At 45.0% G+C, this 18,366-nt stretch overlaps 1 protein-coding gene and 1 non-coding gene across 3 annotated transcripts; both read left to right on the forward strand.

Annotated features, from left to right (window-relative positions):
- Nucleotides 1-2,278: 2,278 nt before the first annotated feature.
- Nucleotides 2,279-5,097, forward strand: LSM5 (LSM5 homolog, U6 small nuclear RNA and mRNA degradation associated). 2 transcript variants are annotated; one of them, XM_074532830.1, is made up of 5 exons: nucleotides 2,279-2,412; nucleotides 2,872-3,016; nucleotides 3,186-3,221; nucleotides 3,843-3,915; nucleotides 4,834-5,097. In XM_074532830.1, exons 1-5 carry the CDS (start codon nucleotides 2,367-2,369, stop codon nucleotides 4,864-4,866), a joined length of 333 nt encoding a protein of 110 aa, XP_074388931.1. In that variant the 5' UTR covers nucleotides 2,279-2,366; the 3' UTR covers nucleotides 4,867-5,097. The 2 variants fall into 2 exon arrangements, with proteins under 2 accessions (XP_074388931.1, XP_074388932.1); XM_074532831.1 differs by having other exon boundaries at nucleotides 2,872-2,967; nucleotides 3,194-3,221.
- Nucleotides 5,098-6,355: 1,258 nt separating this feature from the next.
- Nucleotides 6,356-16,070, forward strand: LOC106629462 (uncharacterized). Its single transcript, XR_012578119.1, has 4 exons — nucleotides 6,356-11,484; nucleotides 11,871-11,961; nucleotides 12,339-12,660; nucleotides 15,886-16,070. It is a non-coding gene; the product is annotated as an uncharacterized LOC106629462 (transcript).
- Nucleotides 16,071-18,366: the final 2,296 nt, after the last annotated feature.

Below are 18,366 nucleotides of genomic sequence, written 5' to 3' on the forward strand. Positions count from 1 at the left end.
AGTCTTAGTGCCCAAATGAGATACAGAGAGCAAGGTCCATGGAGCAGGAGGAAGCCTTCTGGGACAAGAGGAGTTTGAACAAGAGGAAAAGGCTGCACTTTGATCTTAATGAAGTGAGGTTTTTGGCCCTAAAAATTCAAAGGCTCCCAAAGTAATATTGAAAGTAGAAGCTGGGAGAAAGCAAACAGGCACAGAAAAGCATGTAGTGTAGATGATGTGATGTTAAAAAGTGGATACATCTAGGGTTCAATGCCTCTTGTGAAATACCAGAAAGGAAATGAAAATAAGAATTGCAAAAAGTAAGGACAGCAAGTTAGACCGCCAATGCCAGTTCATTTTCACATGCAAAATTAAATGTTGGTGTCAGGACAAAACTGGCACATCCTTGCACGGAGCCTGGAGAAACAAGTCAGGGATGCTGAAATGGTTACCTTCACAGAACAATGGCCATCTCAGCAGCTGGGATATGGAGGGTCAATGGCATTGGGTGTTACCTTGCTGACAGTTTTCACGTCAAGGAAAGAGTCGGTGCCCTCCCTCCCCTCTGCAAAGCTGTGGCCAATGCCCTCCTATCTCCCCCCATACCAGCAGAATACTCCCTGTATCCACTGAGTGCTGTTCTGCCCCTACAGGAGCGCTGCCTGCACCTTCAAGGCCCATTTTCCCTGGCACAGCTCCTGTGATGCCCGCTGGTGCCTGTGCCCAGCAGGACAGGAGCAGGTGGAGAAGGGGTGAGGGCCACTGACCCCAGTGTCCACAGTTCCAGTGAGCACCTCCTTCTCTGAGCAGGTCTGGGGGCTTCCTGTGATGCAGGGTGGTAGCCAGTGCCCCCCTTGTGCAGCACTCCCCATGCTCAGGAGGCCCAGAGGGCTGTCTCTGGCTCCGGCGCCTACTGCACACAGATGAAGCCAGCTGGGAATGGTGGTGGGATGAAGTTACTGAAAGGCTTCAAAAACCTCCCACACACATCTCTAGTGAGTCAACTGACAAATGTGGGAAATTAAAATCTTCACATAAAAGAGCAGGGCCAGCAGCAGCAGGCAGTGATTGTCCCCCTATGCTCAGCATTGGTGAGACCACAATTGAGTCCTGTGTTCAGCTGTGGGCCTGTTACCAAAAGTCAGTAAAAATAAAAACTCCTTAACACTAATGCAGCATTAAGAAGCCAGCATTCTTTATTGAGCTGGAATGCATTAGGGCATAGCTCCTCCAAAATCTCATTCATGCTGAGTACAGAGCTCTAGTTTATGCACTGTATTTTACATACACATTGACAGGATTTCCTAGAAGAAACATACATATGAGAATCTTTCTCTGAAGTCCTTAACATATGTTCCCTCCCCTTTCTCCATGTGTTCTTCTGTCTTGGGGGTCTCTTTGGTGGTCCCTGGTGGTCAGTGACTCCAAAGTCATAGCTGACAGCCTTGTGAACTGGCAAAAGCTGGCACAACTGGGCTGGTTGCTTTCCAATTCTTCTTCCTACAGAATAAGCATTGTGCAGTTCCACAGGTCAATGGTTTTTGAAGAATAAGCATTGTATTAACCCACCCACTGTGCAAACAATTCTTCATCTGGCAACAGGACCCTTTCTGCAAAAAGGATATTGAGGTGCTGGAGTGAGTCCAGAGAAGGGCAACAGAGCTGATGAAGGGCCTGGAGCTCAAGCGCCCTGAGGAGCTGCTGAGAGAGCTGGGTTGTTTAGTGTCAAGAAAAGGAAATTCGGGGGACTTACCACTCTCCACACCTGCCCGAAAGCAGGTTGTAGACAGGCAGGGGTTGGTCTCTTTCTCCCAGGTAGCAAGTGACAGAACAAGAGGACAGCCTCAAGCTGTGCTGGGGATGTTTATGTTGGACATTAGAAAGAATTTCTTCACAGAAGAGCTGCCCAAGAGGGCGGTAAAGTCAGTGTCCCTGGAGTTATTTAAGGAAAGACTGGATGTGGCACTCAGTGCTATGTTTTTGTTTACATGGTGGGATTCGTGGGATCGGCCTCGGTGATCTCAGAGATCTTTTCCAACCTGCCTTCTTCCGTGATGCTGTAGCAGCTGAGCCATCACAGCGCACACTACACAGTCCGTGGTCCTGGCGCGGGGGCACATCGGTACCGGCGGCAGCCCCGCCGGCGCTGCTCGGTTGGGCCAGCAGGACGAGAAGGAAGGGGGAAAAGGGGGGATTTCCTTCAAGTCCCGTCTCTACCTGGAGGCAGCGCAGAGCGCGACTTCTGGGACAGGTCCGCACAGCGGAGAGCGCAGGCGCGGCTGCCGGCCCGGCCCGGCCCTGCCCCTGTGGGCGGTGCTGCGGGCGGAGCGGCTGCCGCCCCGGCCCTTCATGTGTGGCGGCGGCCATTCGCCAGGGCTGGTTCCGACATGGCGGCTAGTGCGGTGTCCAACCCGTCCCAGCTCCTGCCGCTCGGTAACGAATTCCCAGGATTCCCCAGTCGGGGCCCGGGGCGGGGTGCCTGTCCGGGGGTCGGGGCGGCTGCGGGCCCCTCCAGGGGCCGAGCTGCGCCGGCGCCTGGCGGGAAGCGGGAGGGCGGGAGCTCCAGGCGGCGGGGCCCGCGCACGGCCCGCGAGGATATCGGGGTCTGGGGCCCGCGGAAGGGGGAGTGTGAGTAGGGGATCGGTGTGGGGGTGTTGGGGTCTGGGGGATGAGGTGTGGGGCTGTGGGACTGTATGAGGGAGGCCAGTGGGAGTGGGGATGGATGTAAGGATGTCGGGGGGGGGTGTGGGAGAGTGTCTGGTTTGTGTGGGAGGGTGGAGGAGTGGTGTGTAAGGTTGTGTGGAATGTGTCTCTGTGTAAATAAACTCAAGAAACCCCGTAAGGCACGAAACCCTTGCCTTGTAGAACGTATGCTTTTCTGTGTATCTACAGAACTTGTGGACAAGTGCATCGGTTCACGTATACACATCGTGATGAAGAGCGACAAAGAAATTGTTGGGACACTTCTAGGATTTGATGACTTTGTCAGTATCCTTTTATGGACGTTTAAGGCTGCCTGCTTTATGCTCTGGCCTAAGTAATTTATAGCTCTTGAGACTTTTGGGTTCACTGAATAGACCTTTTTTTATGGATCAGTTGTATTCTGATATTTTCAAATTTAAGGTGAAATCACATATTGACATAAAATGAAAGTAGCATTAAATAGTCTAGTTGTAAAATCTGGGCCTTATTTTCCTTGAAACTAGATTTTCAGATATGGTGCTGGAAGATGTTACGGAATTGTAAGTACGTTTTCTGCCTCTTGTTGCTGTTTATTATTTGGTTCACTGAGACAAAGTACTGTGTAAGATGTGTAAAAAAAGTGTTTTTACAGCTGTGGAATACTTACTAGCTGAGTAGTTTAACATTGCACTTAAAACAATAGAAAGTGATCTTAAAACAATAGAAAGTTCAGGACAGCCATGTCATAGAGTAGCTATTGTGTTGTTTATACATGTATGGGGATCCTATTTGTAGTCTTAATTTTGCATGGGTTGTGTGGGAAACTTTCCAGTAGTTAATTTGTTTTTACACTTCTTTAATACCTAGGCTAAGATTCAACAAGGTAGCAAACTTCAATATTTTTACTTTGTCATAACATGTTGATATATCATATTCAAGAAGTTGTTAAGCTTTAGAGGGTGAATACACATCTCCATGTACTGAGTAGAAGAGACCTTTTCAGTTAGCTTTCTGTACCTAGGTGCTCCATTTATCCAGGTTATGCTGCCATGTAGCTGATTTATTTGTTAGTTCCAGCAATGGGCACCTTAATGCAGAGATTTCTGTCCGTTCTGTGGTCAAATCTGGAGCCATTGTCCCTGGTTCTGTGTTCTTACTTACTGTTTCTAATGCTCCTTCAGTGAGATCACACCTGAGGGCAGAAGAATCACAAAGCTGGACCAGATTCTGCTCAATGGAAATAACATAACTATGGTGAGTCATGCATGTGTTGACTTGCTGTGCCTGTAAATCGATCTGTGATTGTATTCAACTCCTTTAAGCCGAGCTTTCCTGACAGTTCCACTACATCAGGAAGTTGCATGTATAGCTGGCCACAAAGCCTGGACTTCTAATACAAGGGCATTCCTAATTTTGTGGGAATAGGAAGGCTGAAGTGGAAAGATCTGAGTCTAATTTGGCTCTGTATGAATGAGAAATAGTCTCCATTGTGTTTTTTACCTATCTTGCACCTCTGCATTGTGTGTTGGAGCAGGTGCCATTCTGTGTTAATTTTTAAGCCTTTTTTCTGCTTTGGTTATTGTTCTGCATGTTGAAAGGACAGCATATGTTCTGACTCCTTGTATGGGGTGAAATTCCTACCATCCAGTTAGGCTGGGCATTTGTTGCCCTGAAGAACCTGATGAATTTTCAGCAAGATAGATTCATAGATAGATACATTTGTGCCTTAGATCTCCTGTGTCTTTTGGTAATGTATCTTCCCATATCAGGAAGTCCATGACTTATGCTTTTTTTTTATTTTGATCCCAAAACCAGTGAAGCTCTTTCTCTTTAGAAGTGCTCAGCTGATAATGAAAAAGATACCAGTAAAAGTAGTGGTTAATCCTTTTTTCCCCCTCATGTTTTGTCTTTTGTATTTCTTTTTCTGTTCTTCAGTTCTTTGCTTTCTTCACAAGGAGGTGCTATGCCCATTTACTCCCTGCTGCCTTTTTGGTTTGTGCGTTTCTGGCAATAACTGACTTCATCTGTTGGGAGAGTCTGAAAGCCACTTTTGTGGTTTAGCATGAAGTCTCTGTGTCCTAACATGTTTCTTGTGAAGTAAGAGCTGTTGTGTATGGGTTTATAAAGCTTAACTCTATGGAACTAATGCAAAAATGTCTTACTCTTTTATAGCTGGTTCCTGGAGGAGAAGGACCTGAAGTATGAAGACATGATATTCATATGTATTTTTTATATATATATACAAAATCTAAATAGAGATTTTGTGGTAGAAATGTTTGGGTATGGATCGTTTGCTTTGCTTACACAATTGACATTGTACAAAAGACAACTCTTAAGGAAAAGTGCTGGTGGTAATGTTGATTTTGTAAATTGAAATCATGTCTTTCTTGTAAAGACATCTGAACCTCTTCTGAATAAAAGGCTTTTTCTTCGTTAGTTACTGTGTTCTGTTATGTGAGTGCACACATTTGATAATTGTATAACTACTTAATGGAGTAGAAAAATGACAGTTGTGTTTCGGTTGCCATCAGTCATCATTTTTTCTACATCTGTTGATTTGTTGCCACGATTTTGCTGTGGTTTGGCATACACGCAGATACTGAGCTGGATGTTTTGTTCGAAGTCTGTCACTGGAAACCATATGGCAGAGTTCTGTAGAGTTCTGAAAGCCCTTCAGGCTGGGTGCATCTGTTTGATGCTCACCGGCACAGGGCAGGAGCGCTCAGAGCCTTCGGCGGCTACAGAGAGAGCGGGGCTGTCAGAGCCACAGTGAGTGTTGTTCCACCTTGGCTGGTTCCAGCACCCGTTGTTCAAGAGCCCGATCCACCCACTGAGTGGAGGTAATTATTTACAGTTCTGTGCAGACAGGGGGGCTCAGGGACAAATTCACAAAGGCAGCAGCACAAGAACCCAGAGTGTTTGAGTATTTATGCATTTGAGCAAAGAAAGGAATCAGTGTTCATTGAATGCAAGTTCCCTAGTTGTCTTCATAAGGAGTGTTCTGTCTGCTGTTGGGTAATGATCCTCTCACTTCTCATGCTCATTAGTCTGCATGCTCAATCTCCCTTTCTCAGACTTTTCTTGAGTAAAAAGCTGGAATGGCCTTTTACCCTGCTGGAGCTGATTCAGCACAGTTGCTGCATTGCCTTTATCAGTTTGTTCCTTTTCTCAAGGATTTGTCCAATTATCCTTGTGCCCATAAATTCTGCATTTTTTGTGTCCACCATCAGTGGTGCATCCTTGTTCCCAAGCCTTGCTGACCTGCCCTGTGTCTGAGGTCACTGAAGCCTGTCAGGCCCTGCACCTCCACAAGGCAATTCAGCCAAAAAGTCACCAAGGCCTTTCCAAGGCCTGGCCATCACTTCCAGCATGTTGGCTACTTCTTGTTTCATGGGAATCATCTCCCTTCTTGTTGATGAGCCTTGAAAGGCCAAACATGCAAGAACACATTTTCCTAAAAAGTATTTTGCATTTTGTAGACCTCTCAGCAAGATCAGTGTGTGTGTGGGAGCGGGAGCAGCCGAGGCAGAGCGGGATGGTGGAGCTGCGGGCCTGGGCAGGATCGAGTGAGTTCCGCAGGGCCCCAATCCGCACTGCATCCCGCAGGGCCCCCACCAGCACTGCCATGCCCGTCAGGGTGAGCCAGAGGTGCCAGGAGCAGCAGGTGAGGGGCAGGTGTGGGGCTCTGCGGGTCGGCAGCGGGCGGGGGCTTGGCCATGGTGTTGGTGTCAGGTGCTGCTGAGCCCGCGGGACCTGTTGGGCAGGGCTGGGGCCCCTCTGGTGCTCCAAGGGCCCTTTGAGGCAGCTGCCCGGGGGGAAGTGACTCACAGGGATGGCACGGAGGAGGTGTCTGTGGAACTGGGAGGTTCTCTGATAGAAGTGGCCCTCAGGGATGACAGAGAGAAGGTGCCTTTGGAAGTCAGATATTCTCCATGCTGTGGCACTCAGGAAATTCATGCTCTGGATGTGGCTCGTGGCCAAAATGCATGGATTTCTCATAGTTCCAAGTTTGTACTGCACTCACTGAACATGGCAGGATAAAGGAAACGCTCTAAAATTATTTTTAAGTATTAGGAGTAGACATTTATTCCTGGCTGTGATGCATAGTGGAGAGCTGCACCCACATGCACACCATTTCAAAGCTTTTCTAGTTACTGGTACACATTTAGTAAACAAAGACATTAATCTTCATTGGTTCTAAATTAAAGAATTCCTTCCATAGAGTAATATTCTGTGTTCTATTGGGTAGTGATGTCTCCCTTCTCATGGTAATTCGTCCACAATTTTCAGTCCATTTATCATAGCTTTTTTGATTTTATCTCAGCCAATTTTGCCTTCAGGATGAAGCAGTTGGTTTGCAGTAGTAGTTTTTGTTAAAAAATATGCTTATACCAATAGACATTTGAGTGATTTTTGAGTTCCAATGGAATGTGTTACACGCTGTACTAAACGATGATTTCAGCCAGGCAACCAAATTTTGAATTAACTTAGGATAAACTATTTCCTATAACTTAGGATAAACTATTTTACATCTATGGAAATACTTGCATCTAGAGCTGAGGAAAAGAGAAAGGATTTTGGTGCCTGTTACAGCTGAAATTAATATTTTTGCAGTTGAAGTTGTTCTTGGAGCTGCCTCCAGGATGTGCTGCTTCCTTAGTGCCAAATAAATCCCAGTGTCAGGTGCTGCCCTAACTTTCAGATCTGTTTGTGAGCCTCTCTGGATTTTTAGCTTAACGCTGACCAGTTCAATTGTACTCAGGCACTTGATTTCAAGGGAAGCCTGTGCCTATAAATTCCAGCAATTGGGAAAGGATGACTTGCTACTCCAAGGCTTGGCTGCATTAGAGGCTGAGTGAGGGTGGCTCTCTCAGGGCACTTTTGTAGGCGGCTGCTTTCAGAGAGAGAACTGTGTCAAAACAGCCCTTTTAGGTGACGTGACAGCAAACCTTTGTAAATACAGCTCTGGTTTAAAATGGAGGGCCTAGTTATTCAGTGGTAATGGAGAATAGGCTGAAGATTTTACAGAAAAGTGCTTTCCCATTTTAGACAAATGCCAGTGAGGTGTTGCACAATGGAAGTGCACAGGATGTCAAATCGTGTAACCCACTTGGAGGTATGGCTGCTTTTCATATTTTGCTCAGTGTCTGTAAGATTTTCCACTTGGTAATTAATTTTTGCAGCATGTTCATTGGAAAGGGGATCTTTTGTGTTCAGAGATCCCAACCTGGAGGTGGTTTGCCCTCAGACCAGACTTGCAGCCTCTTGTCACAGCATTCAGCCACTGGTTTGTTTTCCCCCAAGAAAGAAAGTCTTTCAGTCCTTCCTTGTTCCCATACTGCTTGATGGGTTGCAATTTGGAGCATGGAGGTCAAAGTTTGGACCACCTCATGCACCTATATTCACAGTCTTGGTAGCTAATGTTTTGGTTTTGGAACACCTAGGTACTGTCATTATCCATTAAATCTAATTGGGAAATTGAAAGAAAATGCCCTTCAGAAAGTTGCATAAAGAATTTCATAAGGTCAGCATGGGAAAACCATGCTTGATTTAATTTTTTATCTTGGTCATTAATAGCTTTGTGAAATTCTGCTTTGGGTTCTTTTGAGGTAAATTGAAAGGAAGATATTGATGTCATCTTGTCCACGGATTCCCCTCAAAGCACAATGTGCTTAGGTGGTGCCATTTGTATTAACCTGTTCTGAGTGCAGTTTCCCCAAGGAGCCTGGCTCCAGGCAGACACCAGGTGCACATTCCCCTTCCAGACACTCAGTGGTGCTGCCTGCAGCAGGGAGCTGAGCCAGGCACAGCCAGCTGCCCTGAGCAAAGCAGGCTCTGACCTGGCTGTGGCTGCAGTCACCTGCCTGCAGGGACATCCCTGTCCCTGCAAGTGCAGCTCTTGCTCTGCCTTAGCCTTGTGCAGAGCATTTTAAGGCAGCATCATGGTGGCTTTTTGGAGAGACAAAACTCAACTTCTGAATTTCTCATTGGGGATGTTCTGTTTCACATGTGAGTGATGATTTGTGTGATTCTTGCTGGCAATCTACATACATCCTAAGGGAATATTTAACACTGAATACTTGGGGTGTTAGGACTGGCAGTAGTGAGAGAGTTGTGGAACTTGGTGCTGATTTTGCTGTGAGCTGGCACAGAGAAACTCAGGTGAGACAGGACTGGTTGCTGGTAGGGTACAGGTTTCCTTTCCAATATGCTCCATACAGTACCAGTTAGGGACTGGGCTTTTCCACAGAATCAGACAATTTGTGAGTTGGAAGTGATCCACAAGGATATTCAATATCAACTCTGTCCCCAAGATATCCATCATAATTTTAAATTAACTGTTTTGCCTTCTGCCAACTTCCCATTTGACACGTCTTTTTCTGCTTTCCTTTCCTTTGGGAAAACCAGCAGATGTGAGAAGAGCCGAATCACACTCTTCATGCCCTGCCCCTGAGGACAAGAGAACAAAGCTCATGAAGCCTGCAGAGAGGAAAGAGAATCCTTGCAGTGCTGTTTATCGGCGACCCTACAGGGACAGGGTGATTCATTTACTTGCTCTGAGGGCTTACAAGAAGCCAGAGTTGCTCGCTCGCTTGCAGAGAGATGGAGTCATGCAAAAGGACAAGGGCAGCCTTGCAAAGATCCTTCAGCAGGTGAGACTGTGGAGTTTGTGACAGCATTATTTCCACCACACTATTCTTTTGTTCCTAATTGTCACTTGTTCCTCCACTCTTTAAATTAGATACGGATAAACAACTTAGGAAATGCTCCCTGTTAAGTTTTTCCATCAACTTCATCCAGAGGTCTCAAGCTGCAGATCCATGTGACATAAAGAAAGAAAACTTCAAAACTATTGGGGCATTGTTGTTTTTCTAGAATAGCTGGCAATGAGTAACACTTTGTAATGTTGTTGCTCCTCATGCCTTATTCCATTATCTTTCTTTTCCCTGCACAGTTTAACTGCTTCATAGAGTAACTTCCCAGGGATTCCTTGATTGTGTGAAGTGGTTTGTCATGGCACTAAAAATTTCCTGGGAGAAGTTCTGGAGCAAAAATTTCAGGAATTGCAGAGGCCTGTATTTCATTTGAACAGAGTGGGTGGCCTCTCAATAATACTTGGCTTCTGGTGGGATCTGTGGGGATTGTCTTCCAGGGGTGTTCCAGGCACATCCTCCATGATAGAGGTGGTAGCCAAACTTTGAGCAGATAGTTTCTTTGTTGTCATATGAATTAAATCTCCATCTTCCTTGGAACTCTTTTATTCAGTAAATTCTGAGTGCTCCTCTGAATTCCATGGTTATTTTGTTATTACAGCCAGCAATAAGATGCACATGCATTGAAAGATGCAGTGGTTCTTTCCTTCCATTTCCATATTCCCTGTTTCCCTAGTCTCTTACTGAATTATGCCAGCATTATTATATCAAGTAGAAACATTTCTTCTTTAGCTAGGAAACCAATTTCTTGAAAGCTAGTCAAGGGAGGAAAATTTAATGAAGTTTCAGTTGATCCCACAGTGACTTTTAAGAACTCATTCACTGAACCTGTGAAGTTTGTTGCTGGGTTTGCCCAGGACAGTGGCAGGGCCTTTTTACGCTGAAGATATTCACAATATAATGACAGCCATGTTCTGCTGTCCCAACTGCATGAGTCCTTTTAGATTTCAAGTTGATAATGAATTTTCAAAGCTCAGCTCCTTAGAAGGTAATGAATGAAAACATTTTCTCCTGTTCCATTGCAATGTTTGAGATTTCCCTGTAGTCAATGTGCTGTAGGAGATGTGAACTGCCTCAGGGTCCAGGTTCGCAATCTGAAAGTTCTGTGTGAGCAGCCCTGCAGCCTGAAATGCCTTGCTCAGGCTTTTGTGGATATCAGAGCAAGTGGGGGTTTATTTTGTAGAAATCTCAGCTGGGAAGTGTGAGCTTGCTGAGATCTGGTACAGTCACACTGCTTCCCTTCTAACACAACCTGAGTTCTGCTTCTGAGGAGTGAATCCCTGATTCTGGGTATCTTCGCTACATTGAATTTTTTCAGGTGTGTAAAAATAGACATCATCACACATGTAAATTATCAATGTTTATCGTGTTTTCCAGGAGAAAAGAAAAGTCAAAGTTGAGACAGATGTTAGTGGTGTGTTATATGTGTTATTCAGTGTGTTGTAGGGATCAAATAGATCAAGACTTTCCCAATGAGCTTTTCTGTGGAACTCTGAGCAGTGTCAGTTGAAGAAGTCTAAAGCTGAACTTTTGATATCAGTGGTCTTCAGGTTTTACTACTACAATTTACTTTTTGTGGTGACTTTGTCTTCAGGAAGATATGAATCTCATTTCATTTCAAAGGAATTACAGCAAGGCACATGCATGGCCTTCTCATGGCAGAATTTTGCTGGAATGAACCCTGGCTCTACCACATGAAGAGGGACTCTGGGCCTGACCCCCTCTCCTTACACATTGTAGCTCTCAATGTTGTTTTCAAAGGAACACTTGGTAGATATGGATGGAGATCCTGGGTTGTTTCCAATTGCTGAGACATTAATATGGCTTAAAACTCATGTGATAGAGGAATAATCAAACTCTGTACAAAAAGATATAATTGGTTGAAACTGGGTTCTCACAAGCAGCTGTTCAGGACCCATCATATTTCTGTAGTTTGCATGCAGCAAGCATAATAAAGATTTGTTTTGCTACATGTCTGCCTGTAGGTAGCCAAGTGGAATGCAAAGGATAACTCCTTCAGTCTGAAGGAACATCTATTTCAAACCCTTCAGACTGATTGGCCTGGCTACACTGAAATAGACAGACAGAAGTTGAAGTTAATACTTTCTGGGTAAGTTCAGTCTTTCAGAGATGGAAAATAAAACATCCCTGGTTAATGAAGCTTAGATTGTTAGAATATGGGGAGGTATCAGGGACCTGCCAGGATCCTGGTCCTGCACAGGACACCACAAGAATCACACCATGTGCCCAAGAGTGTTGTCCAAACACTTCTTGAAGCCTCCTGCAGTGACCACTGGCCTGGGGAGCCTGTTGCAGTGCTCCAGAACCCTCTGGGCCATGAATGTTTTCCTGATATCCTGCCTAAAGCTCCCCCAACTCAGCTTCATGCTGCTTCCTTGAGTCCTGACACTGAAGGTCTGTCTCCCCTGCAAGGAAAGAATTTTGACAGTTGATAATTTAGGCCTTGTAACATGAAATATTTACCCATCCATACAGAAAATCAGCTCCATCTCAGAACACCGCCAACACCAGCCAAGCGACATCTCTGGGACCTTCAGAGAGAGATGCTGCAGTAAGACCTGCTCAGGTATTTTGTGCATTTTTAACATTCTGGACTGTATGGTAAATTTTAGCAGACTTGCTGGTGGTGTAAAATTGTCATGTGAATGTGCAGGACCTTCCCTTTTGGGGAAGCCTTTGATGGAGCTCCTGAAGGGAATGTCTTTCTCCCAAAGCATTTTAGCTACAGACTTGAAGTAGGACTTGCTGAGTGCTAAGATGGGAAAGTGAGAATGAGATAGAGTCTGTGTTTACCCACAGTACTTCCTGGTTTGAATGCCCTTTTTTGTGTAGAAAGATGTGTGTTCAAGCTGGGCCAGTTCAGAAAAACTACTTTTTCAGAATGGGAGGAAAATCTGACCCTGATCATAGGTTAATGACTGAATTGTTTTGTTATTGATGCAGAAACGGCCTCTGACTTCTGACTTTACCAGTCCTGTGATGAGCAAGAAGAGGAGAATTGGCCACCAGCCCAGTCACGTCCAGCCAGCAGCTGGTGGCCACTTTTCTTCCTTCCTTCTGCCTTCCACATTTCTGTTCTCTTTGGACATGTCTCCAAGTGCTGGCTCCACTTCCCCCTGCACTCATGTGGTGCAACCCACAGAGAAATTTCCGAGTTCCAGGGTCCCAGCACCTGCCAGGGAGCAGAAGGAGATCCCAAATTCAAACGGGGAGAAAAATGAACTGGGGAGGCTGAAGCAGTGGCACCGCTTGGATTTTGATGAAGGTATTGATGTGCTAGTTTTCCTGACTCCTGTGTGGATAACTGTGGTGTAAAGATTTGGTCATTAAGAGAGGCTTCTGCCTAAATTAGGGTGCAAGTATGACTCCTTTCCACAGTCAATAGTAAAAATGTTATTGAAGAGGAAATGCAAACTAGGGAGATAGAAAGAAATGAGAGAAGAGAGGCAGGGTGAGGGGAAGAGAGAGGCATTAAGTGGGGAGATATCATCACCACATGGACTCTCCGTTGTCCAGCCTGTCCTTCTTCACCCATGGTCTGCTCAGTGATGGGGGTCCCCAGGTCTCTCTGGAGGTGCCACCTTTATACTGTCCAAGATTGGGGTATCCACAGGGTGGTCACAGCTGTCCCCACATCTTGGGCTAGAAGCCATGCAAGCACTGATTTTCCTTACCCACAGTCTCTACAGTGGAGGTTTTGTCTGGTGTCCTAATTCCAAACCTTCTGTTCTGTTAGCCCAAGGCTTCGTGCTTTTCTTCTTGCCAATTGTGCTTTTCTCACAATTCCTGTTGTGGTGGCTTATCTTATGGGAAAATCCTTCTTTGACAGCATTCTGAAATAGTTAATTGTGCTCTTGCACCTTATGAAAAGGGAGCTGTGAAAGTGGGTGCTGGATGCAGGAAGGTACTGCTCTACATGACTGCTCTGCCATTATCCCTGCTGGATGGTCATGATAAATCAAGACTTTTTTTTCTGCCATCACATAAGATTTTGACTCTTGGTTTAGAAGAAAATAACAGCAAAGCCCAGAACCTGTGCTGCTGGATCCTTGTGGAAAACTACAACAAAACTACAATTTCTAAATTCATTTTTAAAAATTCTTTCTTTAAGTAGTGCAAAACCAATGAAGAACAATGAAATCTGAAATAGATTGCTGTTGGGAGAAGGTGGTTAAAAGGAAGAGCCAGGCACTAGGAAGCCAAACGGAATGGATTGTTTTCTTTCCATCTGATTTCTACTGAACTGAAAGTAGACTGAGACAGCACTTTTTCCATTAGAAGATTTTCAAGACTGCATGCTGAAGTCAGAAACCTGTCACACATTTATTGCAGACTAGTTGACTGAAACATGTCGATCAAATCTCAGTGATTCCATGGTGGTTCATTGAACTCAGCCTTTTCAGGAAACTGCAAAAGCTGCAAAACCTAGGCTGTGGTTTCCTGGAGTTCTACTTTGAACTGCGCTGGGAGTTTTCTCTCCATCCCTGCTGTGTAATTTCATTTTTCAAAACCTGTAGAAGTGGTACAGACTGGAAACAGCATTGAAAAGCTAAACAGAAATGCATAAAGAACACTTGATTTCTGATGACAGGGACACACCCAGCAGGGCAGAGTTCAGTTGCTTTGTTAAATCTGTGGGTTGCCTCTTTTGGAGGTTGACCTTGCAAATTCCAAGTTGTGTTCAACCTGGAGGCAGGTTTGGAGTGTGCAGATGCCTCTTGCAAGTGGTGGTGTGCTTGTAGAGACAGGTGCTTTGAGATGGTCTTTCCACATTTCTTCTGGACATAGACATGTGTTGGAGATTTTTTCAGGGATGGCCTAGAAGGCAGCTGTGAGGAGCAGGTTCTCACAGCCTGTTTCTGTGAACAGCAGAGGTTCTCAGGTTATTTTTAATTACAAGTAAAGGTGACAAACATGAAGGCCTTGAGAGCCTTGCACACCAGAGTTCTCAGGCAGCTTTCTCATAACAAGTGGATGTTCTGTCTTTTAGCTGTTTTGGGAAAGCAAGAATAATTTTGAGAACCCAAATCTTGGTATTGGAAACATAAGGAGGGGTTAGTATGTTATCTCTGACCTATTGTGAGCTCAGATTTTGCAATATGCATGAAGTGAATTAACAGTTATAAAAGGTGCCTGATTGATGAATAAAGTGGAGTCGATGGCTGACCAATGCAAGGTGGGTCGTCTCCCTTCCAACTTCAATAGACACGGTACCTGCAAACCTTGGGATGCCTTTGGAAAGATCTCTGCTTGAATCTATAAACTCATGTGAGCAGCATTCTTCAGGAGCCAGTTCCCAAATTCTGCCCAGCTTTTTTTCCAGTGAAGGAAATCCTGTTCTGTGTTTTAAGTTGCGGCTTAGGCTGAAGCTTTCTTGTGGACTGAGGCATGAGAGCAAACGCGCTTTTGGAAATGAAATGCTCACAGCAAAGCTGTTCTTCCAAGTTGTGTTGAATGTACTGTGATTATTGGTATTTCTGTCCAGTTTTATTACCGCTATTACACTTCCTTTTATTCTTCTGCTATACAACTAAAATCAACAAAAGCAAGTGGAACATCACACAACAGCTCTTTCCTCAAGAATTGAAGTTCAGGTAGTTTAAACATTGTCAAGAATGGCTGAGTTTTAAGAAGATTACTTTGTGTAAACAATGGCAATGGAAGCTCATAAGGAATGTAATGGATCGCATGGGATTTTTCCGCTTGGCAAAAGACCTGAAATGGAAAACAGACAGAGATTACCAAGATCCTGAGTATTCCTTCCTGTTTCAGCTGACTATTCCTTATGACAGATCTTTTTAATATCATTATAATTCTTGAACATTTCTTTGGAAAGAGGGCTTGATATTATATGTGCAATGCTTCCCAAAATGCCTTTGCCAATAGGCAAATGACAATTCCCAAGTGCAGAGCTGTTTCCAACCCCATCCTGCCACATTAGTGAGGAGCACTGGGTTTTGTCTGCAGGGTATTGGAGCCTTAGTGCCAGTAAGCCCTATAGAATGGAATTGGCTTTCCTGCTGACAAGAGTGCAGGCACTCATTGGAACTGTGGTCCTCTGGAATTGGCAGGGCAGTGGGGATAAAAACATGGCATGAGAAGAACTTCAGCTTTCTTCTTTATTTTTTGTTAGAACCTCCATGTTGATCTCTCTCAAGTTGTTGTCTTTTGTGAAGCTGCATCTTTTGCTGCATGACTTGAATGGCTGTGCAGATGCCGCCTCATGCCTTCAAATACGAAAAGCTGAGCTGGGGCTAACACTGTGGGAATGCACAATGTATAGAATAAAGTGGCCATTCCGTCTTTCTAATTTCCAGGAATGGGTTCTTTGGAGGTTGTGTCTGTTGTATTATTAAATATTGTTGCTTCTTGTGAGTAATTAGCTGTGAGAGGAACACTCTGAAGGACTTTTTCAAGACTGTCCAATGGGGATCTTTTGGCCTTTTAACGATCTCCTGATGGAGAGTGTCAAAATTGTGCTTTTCTGCAGGAGCAAGAAGAGAGACTTCGATTGCCTCCACATGCTCTGCAACAAGCAACCAACCAGACTACCTGAGGTGAGTAAAAGAAATTTACCCTTGCCACTCTCAGTGGGGTGCAGTGTCAGGCTCTTTCCTGTGCTGAAAGGGTGAGTTAGAGCAGGTTTAGTTGGGCCTGGAAGGCTCAGAGCAGAGATGAACACCGAGGTGGGTTAGGCCGGGATGGGCCCTCCCTTCCTGCAGTGCAGTTGCACAGGCTCAGCTGCAGCAGTGCGGCTGCATCCCCTCATCGAATTTGCAGTGCAGGAGGGGAGGGAGAAGTGTGTGTGTGTGTGTGTGTGGTATAAAAGACTGGAACTTGCTGCCAGCTTGTGTGAGGGCAGGGATGTTGCAAGGGCAGTCAGGCCTCCTGCAGCTCTGGGGCTCTGGGGCAGCTGCGGCCTTTGGAGCAGGCGCGGCAGGGCTCTGGCTCACATTGCTCCGGTGCCTCCCAAAATGTTGCAAAGCATCTGTAGTTTTCTTTTCAAAATTATCCTATGCACTGGTCAGGTGTATCTGGCCTGGGATGCATCCTTGGCACAAACTGTTGTCTGCCCTGGGACTGAACTTCAACTTGTTGAGGATTTACTGCTTGTAAATATTATTCTTAGGATGATTTGAATTGTTTATTCCCATGTGAAAGGTGTTAATGTCATCCAAAAAGAACCAGGTCTTCAGGCCCAAAGGAGCAGAAGCATTGCTGTGACAGTGTTGGGAAATGGCATCTATTGTTCTCATTGCCACCTGGATTTTTATCATGAGCTTGATAAATGTCATGCCTGTTGATTTGAGGGAGAAGGGAATGAAGAAGGTTTGACCCCCATCAGTGGCTTTAGGCATTAATGAATTTTTCCCTCCTTAGGAGCAGATGCTGTTTGGGTAGTAGTTGTAGTTTCAGGCTGATATAGAGACTGTTTTTTTGGCTATATTACAAATGCCTCAGTTCCACGGTCAGTGATGTAACTGCTGTCCACTTGAAGAATCAGATATTATCATTAACTCTGCCATTAGACAGACAAGAATGTAGCTCAGAAGTCCAGAACTCTGTGCACTCAAGTCAGAAGTCAGAACTTTGTGCACTCAACTCCATAAATGCAGTCCCTGATAAATATGTTTTACAGGTGTATTGTCACAGGTAAATGTAACTAATTTAAGCTTTTCCTACAGAGAAGAGTTTATAATTTAGTAATGTATCTCCTCTCCATGAAGTTGCTGTGTTTGTTTGTCCTTTGACATTTGAAATGAGGGCATATGTTTTCTAAGTGTGCTCCACTTGCTAATGAAGAAAACCTCTACGATGTAAACTATCAGTAAGTAAGTTTCATAGAAATGTGGCAGATTCCTAGAGTTACCTGATTACATTCTCTTGAAATGCATGAGCTTGAAAGTAGAAACTGTCAGTCCCAGAGCAACAGACTCAAAACTTGGGTGCCTGTGTTTTCCCATTTTCTAAGGGAAAAAATGGCCTCATTTTTTCCCTTAGAAAATACGTAGCCATTGTCTCCTTGGAGCAACGTCAGCGCTACAAGGATGACTTCAGTGCAGAGTATGACGAATACTGCAATTTACATTCCCTGATTGACAAGACCACAAAGAAGTTCAGACAGTTTCAGGAGCAATGGAAGTCTCTGACTCCAGGCACTGAAACCTATCAGGTAAAGAAGGATAAAACTATGAAGGCTGTGCTTCATCATCGCAGCACAGCAGTGTTTTGGATTCCCTGGAACTGCTCAGTGAAACAAAGTGAACCTGTAGAATTGGCATATATGCTCAGACACTGCTTGGGCTGGGTCTTATTTTTGCCAGACCCTGCCCCAAAATGCCGTTTTTGAGCTGTCTATGAAGAAACAGTAAGGGGAGAGATGTCCCAAGCAGAGTTTTAGAGCATGGGCTCCTTCTGTTGCCTGTTGAGAGGCTTAATTGCAGATCTTGGGTGATGCTGGGAGAGGGAGATTTGTTCTTGCAAATGTCCCAGAAGAGGGGTGGCTGACAGAGAAGAAAATGTCTAGAGTCAGACTGAATGAACTTTTAGTGTTTTACCAAAGTTTGCATTTTATGGTGGTGGTGAAACATTTCTCACACTTTTTCTCTTGTAGGCACTGCATCATCAAGTCCTAGCAGATTATCAGCAGTTACAACAGGTACGTGTGACACCAGAGCTGCAGGGCTTGGTAACTGCTGAGTCTGCCTCAAGGCTTTTCTAAAGCAAAGGACATCAGAGTGTAGACTCTGCAGAAGTGTTTGCCTGCCCTAATTTTCTTTTGCTTTCTCCTTCACAGGGTAGCCCCAGCTACTCTGAAATGAAGAGCAGGTGCCTGTACCTCCACAAAAAGCTGGCCCATATTCAGAGCCGCATTTCTGAATATGACCAGCAGTGAGTGGAGTCCTGGCACTGGACATCTGCTTCAGCCTCGTGACATCTGCGGACCCTGGATTTTTTATTTCAACTAGAA

Source organism: Zonotrichia albicollis, chromosome Z (genome assembly GCF_047830755.1).
Source record: "Zonotrichia albicollis isolate bZonAlb1 chromosome Z, bZonAlb1.hap1, whole genome shotgun sequence".
Taxonomy (NCBI): domain Eukaryota; kingdom Metazoa; phylum Chordata; class Aves; order Passeriformes; family Passerellidae; genus Zonotrichia; species Zonotrichia albicollis.